We start from the raw sequence: 9,387 nt of genomic DNA, 5'->3' as shown, positions 1-9,387 counted from the left end.
ACAGATAATTAGCTTACAGAGGGAGTGGACATTCATTGCCTGCTATTTATCTGGCTGTGATACTTCTGACAGCTGAGATTTCTGCAACAGATGGCTTAAAATAACTGAATATAAAAGGCAGGTGGAAGACATTCATCAGCTTAAAGCCAGAAATAATGTGACTTTACAGCTCGCTGTCAACAAGAAGAGTAATGGGACCAATTTAGCTCTGAACTTGTGACTTGAGCACACAGTTAGAGGAGAAGATGATGCAACATGTACAATTTGATTAGACTGGAACCGAGACAATGTGAGAGCAATATTATGAGCTCTGTCCCCAATTAAAGCCATTAAAGCCATTTAAGCCATCACTGTGGGCGGCTGAGCACTGAAACCCAATTTTCCCAACAGGAGATCTATCTTCACAACAAAGTTTGCTAAAAGCCGGGGATTAACATCGGATGGTTTTCTCCTGTCATCTGTTACCATGCAGAGAACTGTAAAGATGCCAAAAGGAGGTTTGTCAAAAAAAATACAATTTGAAACTAATTAAATTCAACACATGTATATAGATTCATTAGTCAAAGTGATGTATTTCAAGCATTAACTTCAATTAATTTGAATACTTACATCAAAAGATAATAATCCATTTACACCCAGATCATAAAACAAAGAATTTGTAATTCACAAACATCGTCTTTCTGAAAAATGTGCCAACATTAATTGGACAATTTATGTCCTATTAGGAATTTTAAGCAATCATTTGTTTGCTAAAATTAATTTTTCAACTAGAAATTGGAATAAGATCATGTTGCATAGAAGAATATGCAAATCCTGTGATTTAGTCCACAAATGTATTAGCAAACAGGTAATAATTCCTCTTTTGTCTTTTCCTCTATTTTCATGTGCATTCATGCTTTCCTTTGTGTTTGGGGCACATCAACATCAAAGTCAGAATACTAGAGTGAACGTTTATATTTAAAAGGTAGTTAATAGTGTGAACCCAAAGAGAAATAAGTAAAAAGGAAATGTGGATCTGGACTATGGCTTTATGTCAAGTACGCAAAGCAGCACTAATGCAAGCAAGACTCCTTTTTCATGTATTTATTGCAGATAACATGTTAACTCAGTCAAGAAAGCAGATTAGATTTTTTTTCTGACAATAAACCCCATTTTAATACTCTTCCACATATTCCTGTGTTATACCTGTATTAACTCTACTGGGATATCTTTATGATCAGGTACATATGTAACCTTTAAACTGTGAGTAAATTATTTACTTTGTCTTTTACAATGTGCAGCTGCATTTTAAAAACGCACACTTAAAATGTAAATTCTCCTTGATACAATCACATGCTTCCCTTTATATCAAGGGTCCCGTGATCTTCAAGGAGCTGGAGCTTTCTCTGGGAAAACATTTTTTCTTTCTCTTTCATCACTTTTACATCCACTGACATCTGCTGAATTAAAGGTGCCTCTGTGCATGTATTTTTTGAAGTCTGCTTTGTGACTTCCGGCCGACACAAAGCAGACTGCATGAGCCAACCAGCTGCCAAAAATGAGGGAAAACTGGACAACTTTCACGTGTTAATATTAACGAGTTCGATCTACTAAATAATTCAACTATGCTTGAACACATTAGCTTTTGTTTCTACAACTTCCATTCTCTGAAGATAAGGTAGAGAAAGAGGAAAACTGTGACGGCGTAGCAAATGAAGAAAGATCTGTTGATTCTTTTTGCCCAAGACACCAACTTTACTTTTTCTTCTCTGCAGCCAAGATGGACGTGAACAGCTTTCTGCAGCATCTTCAGCTCATCCAGGATCAACAGCAGCACATGAGATTCTCCTGACAGAAGAGTGCTGTTCACCTGGAGATAATCAGATGCTAGTATTGTTCTTGTTGCGTTGGACACTATTTGACACAAATTTGCAAGACTGCTGAGACTTCACTCATGAACAAGAGTAGCTGGCTATCACCATGCTGGGCTGTGAGAACGCATAAATAACCTGGCTCAGATTCTTTGAAGCAGACTATACGACAGCATATTAGGGTTGTTGTAGATAGAAAAAAACAGAAGTAAATTTCTGCCAAAACAAACTCAGACATTTTGAGATTAATCTCAAAACTTCTGGTTGCATTTAGTACTACTAAAGTGGCATTAGAGTAAAAAATAGTACAAAGAAGAGTGAGATATCAACAAATAAATGAAGTCACACCATAACGCACCTCAATTTATTTTTAAATGAAATGTAAAAACTGGCTATGGATATTAATTTGTTTATATTCCAGATTTGTATGATAATTATCAGGCCACTGTTTGTCCTATTATAATTTTGCATCTGGGTAGAAATTTGTTTCTGGAACATGCAAACAGTTTGCAGGGCCAAAATTAATGCAAAATATGAGTTTCTACATACATATTATGTCATACCTCTTCGAGTACAGGAAGAATCTCATGCTGCCTTTCCTTTTCTGCATCTCTGCAGATGCTTTTACAGATGGTATGCTCCTCATCTTCTAAAAGCAAAATAATTATTTTCAGGAATTAGTCTGCAGACATTAAGTATAATAAAAAGGTATGCACAAGCACAAAATCAGTAAGCATCTTGTCCTGGACTTTATAGAAACAATCAGCTTTATGGACATTTTAAAAACTTGAATTTAGCATGTAAATGATTAAAATATTTATGTATTGGTGACATAGCCTACATTTATTATTTGGACTGTTCTTCTAACTGAAGGAATAAAACAACAAACTTTGCAACTTTCCTTTCATGAAATCCAAAAGGAGAAGTAATACTATGACCAAGATTTTTATAACTTCTTATTTAAGGCAGTGGGAGTCAAAAACTAATGGACATAATGGAAGAAAGAGAAGATGTGAAAGAATAAACTTTGACACTATTGTTGTGCTGCTGCAAGTTGGGCACCAGTGCATTAATGTGAGACTTACTGATCTGATGCTTCTCACCTCTGTCACAATTCTTAGTTTTGGTATTTTTTTGCTTGCTCTCCTGGTTTTCCTGTGGGCTGAACTCATCTTTCTCAATCAGATACGTGACCAGGATCGTCTCCAAAAGACTCAGCAGCATCAGAGCGAAAATCACAATGCAGTAGGTTGCTGAGTGGAGCGGGAAACCGTATTAGTATCATTTGTTTGAGAAGTTTAACAGATTTGCGTTTAGTCCACAGTTTGTACCTATGAGTGGAGTCTGGTTGGACATGGCAGGCAGGATGTCATTAAGGATGACCAGGAGGACAGAGATGGCCAGCAGAACCGTGACTTTGAAGCCCAGCTTCTCCCCTCGATGGTCCGAGATGAAGAAGGAGGCGAGATCCAGCGAGAGGAAGAACAGGATGGGCAACAGGAAGTTTATGACATGAAGGAGGGGCCTTCTCTTTATGGTGACCTGAGGAAACACATATGAACTGTTTAACATAATATTTCACTGAGATTGTTTTACTTGGCTTTATTAATTTTAGAGTATTTTTCCAAGACTATTGCTATAGAAAAATATGTTACTGGATTTTGAGCATCTAAAATTGGCCAGACATTTTTATCAGGCAGAGACATACTTCCAGAAACAGCTTTATAATAATTTCACTTTGTTGCTTTTGCAGGTTTTAAATAAGCCAATAGCAATTATTCAATTAAGATGAGCTAGATAAATTTCACTCTTATGATTAATTATTTTTGAAGGGGAATTTTATGCACAGAAACTTCATAAGTCATGTTATTTGTGTTTTTAGTTATGTTTAGTTTTTATTTCCTTTTTATTTTTTGTTTTGGATTGTTGTACTTTATTTTGGATATTTAAAATGTCTTCCAGTGTAGAGAATTTTGTACAAAATGAAAATGTATTAGTCCTTAATGGGGTGAACTTGCAATATTATACCATTATCATGTTATTAGTTTAAAAAATTATTGATTATCAAAATATTTTCTGGGATAATTTATCGTCCAGCAAAATTAGTTATTGTGACAGACCTGGAGTTAAGTGTGTGTTACATACTGTATATATGAGTGTGTCCCAGCTTCTATTCTCGAAGGTAAGAAGGGAGTTGTTGACAGACAGACGCAGGAACTCCCACTCTCCCTGCGTCTTCATGATCTGCTGTGAAAACTGGGTAACCCGAGATGAGTTCGAAGAGGGAAGAATTCGCATTTCCTTCTCTGCTGGCGGATAAACACCAGGCAATAAATGAAAGGCAATTCATAAAAGCCATGTGGCAGTTATAACATTGACAGAAACGCACCGCAGTAAACTGCAGAACCAATCGATATGCTGCATTCTTGAGTGTCGAAGGGAAACTTGTGGACGTCCATCTTGCAGGTGCTGACAACACGAATGTCGTCACCAGCAGTGATGGTGCCATCAAAATTCACCATTATGTTCGGGTACTGAGGCGAGTCGTCCTTCTCTATCCTGGTGCAAAACACACATGTACAGTATGTTTCTTTTTATGGGGTGATTTGGGAGCATTTACATAAAATCTGAAATAAACTGAACCAACAGAGGATTGGTTTTCTTCTTATAGCTGCAGGATAACTGTGTTTGGTTATCATTATTCTGGAAACAGCGGTGCATACTTTAGTAAAAATGAAAACAGAGTAAACTAATTGACCTACTTGTCAAACAGAGGAGATAAATAATGCACAATAAGGAAAGCACAACTTGTGTAATTTAATAATCTGTTGCATATGTTGACATTTCCTGTTTAAGGCTGGTTCTTTTAGCTTCTTTCTTTTTTTAAAAAAAGTGGTTTTAACTTCACATATACTCCAGGCATATAAACATTGAGGGGTTTTCCTCATAATATCGTGGAAGAGCTGGTTGCCAGTCCATCAAAGGGCAACAGAAATATTCAAATCTAAGGGAAATTTAGAGTCTCCACTCAACATATAACACTTTGCTGGGAACTGTTTGGTATTTTTTAAGTTCTGTTGAATCTTTTTGGTATTTTTATGAAGTCTTCGTAAACTGGTTTTCAACTTACATGGATAAAAAGTATGATTAAATGTGAAATGTCTTTTTATGTGGTGTCTTGACATTGTTATTCTTAAATGCTCATTTCAAATAAAGTACTGTATATTTGTAAAGTGAAAAACCCCAACATGTTTTTCAATGCGTTGGTTTGAATAAAAATATCTGGAAAGTCTCACATAGACTCGTATTCAGCCATCATCTGAGAACATAACTTTTCATGTGTTGACACAGATTTCCAGTTTAATTTAGGTCTAGACTTTGACTGGGCCATTCTAACACATGAATTTGCATTGATCTAAACCATTTTGCTGTAGTTCTGGGTGTGTTTAGGGTCATTTTCCTGCTGGAAGTCGAACTTTCAACCTCTTTCTCAAGCATTTTACAACCTCTAACATATTTTCTTTCAGGGTTAGCTTATATTTAACTTCACATTCCCACAGCATGATGCTACCACCACTAATATTTTACTGTGGAGATGGTGCAATGTTTTGAAGGCAAATTCATGACACTGAATGTTATTTAGGAGTACACATTACGCTTTTTTCAACTGTAAAAAAAAAAAAAAAGTGAACCGGTATCATTTTCCTTCCATTTTGAAATCATACACTCCTTTTTGTTTGTCACATAAAAAACAAAGAAAATGCATTAAAACCTTAATGTTTATGTGTCTAAATTAAATAATCCGCTTGGTTTCCTTTTGGTGTAAATGTAGGTAAATGTCTGTGTGTGTGATGTGGGCTTACATCTCGTAGATGAAGAGATCTGGTTTCCAGAGCAGATCTTTAGGAACCGAAACCTGAGTGATTCCACAAAACTGAGCCGGGTCCCATGAGATGAACTCGTTGTTCCACTGCTGCAGTAAATCAATTAAACAACGCAGTCAAACATTATACAAGAAGCCGAATAACGATACAAGTTATGCAGTTTAGACGTTTCCAGATCTCGGTTTTGACTGACCATTGATGCCCAGACAAGAGGAACAAAGGTTTGTGTTTTTTCAACCTGAGAATAAAGACAAAAACATGTGAAACACCTTTCAGGTAACTGTTAAGTCACGCATCCTCTAAGCTGCAGTGCAGCCCGTACCACCGCCAGGATGGCATAGACGATGATGTCCAGCTTCACCACAGTGATGTGTGTGTGGTCCCGAACGGGCCGGGTCAGTTTAAACACGCTGTTGTCCGCCGTCAGGTTCAGGTAGTCCAGAACGTCCTGATAGCTGCACACTTTGCAGGACCCGCCATCTACAGAGCAGCAGATATCCTGCAGGATTTCATTTGGAAATCTTGTGCACAAACTAAAGGTCAGTATCACACTGCAGTCTTACTGTTAAAAGTTGCTGCTAAGCATTGTATGTTTATTAAAGTAGTTTTTATTTTAAAAATTTACTCTTAATCCAGATTTCAATGAGAAACAAGACTGTTCTGTAAAAACTAGTTATTACATGCATGTTAAACTTAAAATAAGACAAATTTGTCAAAATATTGTATATGTTGTCTGTTTCAACAAACATTTTATTCCCTACATTGCATTGTCATATTAGCTGTGCTTTGGTTTTTAGGAGGTTTTAAATTCTATAGAAATACTAGAAATAGCACATGATCAATATATACAATGACGTGTATACGTTGTTTGGAAGATAACATTTTCTTTAAAGTAAATTTTAAGTTTTAATTATATACATGATTTTAGTACTCTATTTGTTTTCATTTGTTTTCCTACATTTTACAGTTTACAACTGTAAGCTACAGCTGACTACATATATGCTGCAGGAATATATGTATTTATTTGAATACATATATTCCTGCAGAGAAACAGTCAAAAGATTTCTGCAGTTTTTAAAAACATATATTATTGAAATTATAAAGGGTTTACACTTTGTTTAAAAGAAAGATACAATTTGATTTTATAGAGTTTAGCTAGAAATCAATATAATGCAGGTATCCGCTCAAGAAATTAATAAAAGTACATTTAGTTTAGTTTATTGTTTATTAACATTTTATTATCCCATTAATTAAAAGGTTAGAAGTGTCTTTTGGTTATTACACAATTTGAATTATATTCTAAAAAAATTACACCAACTAGACATTAAGGAGTATTAATTTAGAAAGATAAAATCAATTTTTACTTAAATAAGATTAGTTGAAAACCCAATTTAAAATTAAATTAGAAAACTATAATTTCATCTACAACTACCATTTTTTGAGGGTGTTTTTATTTTTTGTTTTTTCAGAAAATCATGCAGAGATTAAAGGTTTCTGGCAAATTACTTCATTCACATTCTGAGTTTAAACTTTGTCCAGAAGTAATTTGAAACCTTTGATCACATTCTGTTCCAGATTCAGTAAATATTTTCTAAAGTTTCAGAAGATCTCCTACTGAAATTTTAAAAACTAAAATCCCCAGACAAAATGGAAGGAACATAATGTGATTATTTTTAAGGTGTGCAGGTTTAAGAAACTTGCCTGTCAAGATGAGCAGCAGGAGGAAGGCAGCGCCGGTCATCTCTGCAGCTTTTTGCACGTCTCTGCTGTTTGAGCTGAGGGTCTTTTATTCTCAGCTGGAGGCTGCTCGCACAAAACGATTCCTCTCCTGCCTGAAATGGAAAAAAACTTTATCTGTAAACATATATGGCGCATAATTAGCTTACAGAGGGAGGAGAAGTAGACAATTTGATATATATCAGGTTTAACTTGGATCCTCCTGACAGCGAATGACGGCTGTGATTGTTTTGGGTGGAAAGTGGCAAAAATCCAAACTCAGTAGAAAGGTAGGTTGTGGTGCTCAGAGGCAGAGATAATATGATTTTACAGCTTCCTGTCACTGAGAAGAGGAATATGGCAAATTTGGGCTCTGTACGCGGAATGTGAGTGCAGTTACGGGACAGATGACGCAAAGCTTGGACAGCGACCGACCGCAAGACAGAAGGAGGAATTTGATTTGAACAGAACTTGATCACCCAGGCAACAAGATTAAGAACATTTTCCCCAATTAAACCCACTTATGTCGTCATCGTCTTTAGGAGGGTTCCTAATGGCCTTAATGACCAATTAACTTTAAAGACCACATCTCTCCTAATAATCAACGTGAACTTATTAATAACCACAAAAATAATCTGCAAGTAAAGCATTACACCGGAGCAACTCAACGAACTTAATTATGTATAAAATTGTCAATAAATTGAATGAAAAAGTTATATGCCATACAGATTTATTACACAGACAATTTCATTTATGAACACGATGTTTTACACCTTATTAAAAACCAAAGTTTAATCTTTCAGAAAATGTGGATTTTATATAATAGGAGTAAAAAATTATTTTTAAATTAGCTAATTGATAAGTGTGTGTGCATACTATGCAGTATAAGTACTCAGTACGTTGAAGGCACTTGTATTTGTTGTTAGTTAAGACCCTTCAGATGATAATATGATATTGATTTTAAGTGTTAAGTAGATTGTCTAATTACTGTTTAATGCTGTTTGTTGTTGACGTATGTTACATGTCTCTCTTGTAAATGAGACAATGAGTTTCAATTAAAAAAAAGGGTCTAATTATGGCGAACAATGTTCTTATTTGCAGCCTGAGGAATTCCAAGGGTAACTTTCTGATTCATCCTGATTGGTTTTGAACACGTCAGAGGAAAATTAGAAATGACAGGAAGCGTGAAGGTTCAGCTTAATTCCTCTGTCTTTACTTTAGCTTGTCAACGACCCTCAATGTCCCTGCGGCGCCACCCACACCTTAACAACAGTCAGCAGGTGCAGACAAGTCACTAATAAGGTTTATGATGCAGAAAGTTTATGTTATGACAATGCCAAAGTCTACAGAATGAGAGCTAAATGGTAAAAAATGTTTTTAAGGATATTAGTGGGAAGATATGCAAAAGGAAAAACTGAGGTAGAAAAACCCGTGGACTGTCTGCACAGCAACCCCAGCAGAGCTCCAGTATTACCTTGCTTCTGCACTTTTCTTGAACAAGCTTTTTCTTCCACTCAATTTTCCAATAATATGCTTCAATACGAACAAGCAACACTGATCATTTTATGTAGTGTACACCACCACTACTCATAGAGCTAGTTAAATCTGCAGTCACTGTGTGCCATAATATTACATTTATGTGTTAAACATAAATTACACTTTTTGTCGAATGTGTAACGACGGCAAAGGTTTCAGTTGTTGATTTTTGTGTTTTTATAATGTAAAACACTTTGAGTTGCCTTGTTGCTGAAATGTCCTATACAAATAAACTTGATTTATTCTGATTTCCAAGAAACAAATTTAGTCATTGACTTCAAATTAACAGAAACCAACAATAAAAATCTATATGTATGATGAATCTATGTATGTAGTTTTCATTTAGTAAATTAACTTCTCAATTTTAGTTTATTGACATGCATTTCCATGTGCAAGGTCAG

General features: G+C 35.5%; 1 protein-coding gene across 1 annotated transcript; it reads right to left on the bottom strand.

Annotated features, from left to right (window-relative positions):
• Positions 1-1,630: 1,630 nt before the first annotated feature.
• Positions 1,631-7,475, bottom strand: LOC122823482 (5-hydroxytryptamine receptor 3A-like). The gene is made up of 10 exons (XM_044103147.1): positions 7,436-7,475; positions 6,057-6,214; positions 5,928-5,972; positions 5,714-5,823; positions 4,240-4,409; positions 3,996-4,156; positions 3,182-3,392; positions 2,954-3,103; positions 2,414-2,499; positions 1,631-1,849 (listed from the first exon to the last, which is right to left on the bottom strand). Exons 1-10 carry the CDS (start codon positions 7,473-7,475, stop codon positions 1,631-1,633), a joined length of 1,350 nt encoding a protein of 449 aa, XP_043959082.1.
• Between the last annotated feature and the right edge of the window lie 1,912 nt (positions 7,476-9,387).

Source organism: Gambusia affinis, linkage group LG20 (genome assembly GCF_019740435.1).
Source record: "Gambusia affinis linkage group LG20, SWU_Gaff_1.0, whole genome shotgun sequence".
Lineage (NCBI taxonomy): Eukaryota > Metazoa > Chordata > Actinopteri > Cyprinodontiformes > Poeciliidae > Gambusia > Gambusia affinis.
This window is presented reverse-complemented; position numbering and strand designations above follow the sequence as displayed.

Excerpts from the sequence above, each read along its gene's own strand:
- LOC122823482 (XM_044103147.1), bottom strand. The coding sequence starts at position 7,475 with ATGACCGGCGCTGCCTTCCTCCTGCTGCTCATCTTGACAG. Across the intron at positions 4,157-4,239 it reads TGGTTCTGCAGTTTACTGCG|AGAAGGAAATGCGAATTCTT; the intron begins GTGCGTTTCTGT and ends ATCCGCCAGCAG. Across the intron at positions 3,393-3,995 it reads GGGACACACTCATATATACA|GTCACCATAAAGAGAAGGCC; the intron begins GTATGTAACACA and ends GTGTTTCCTCAG.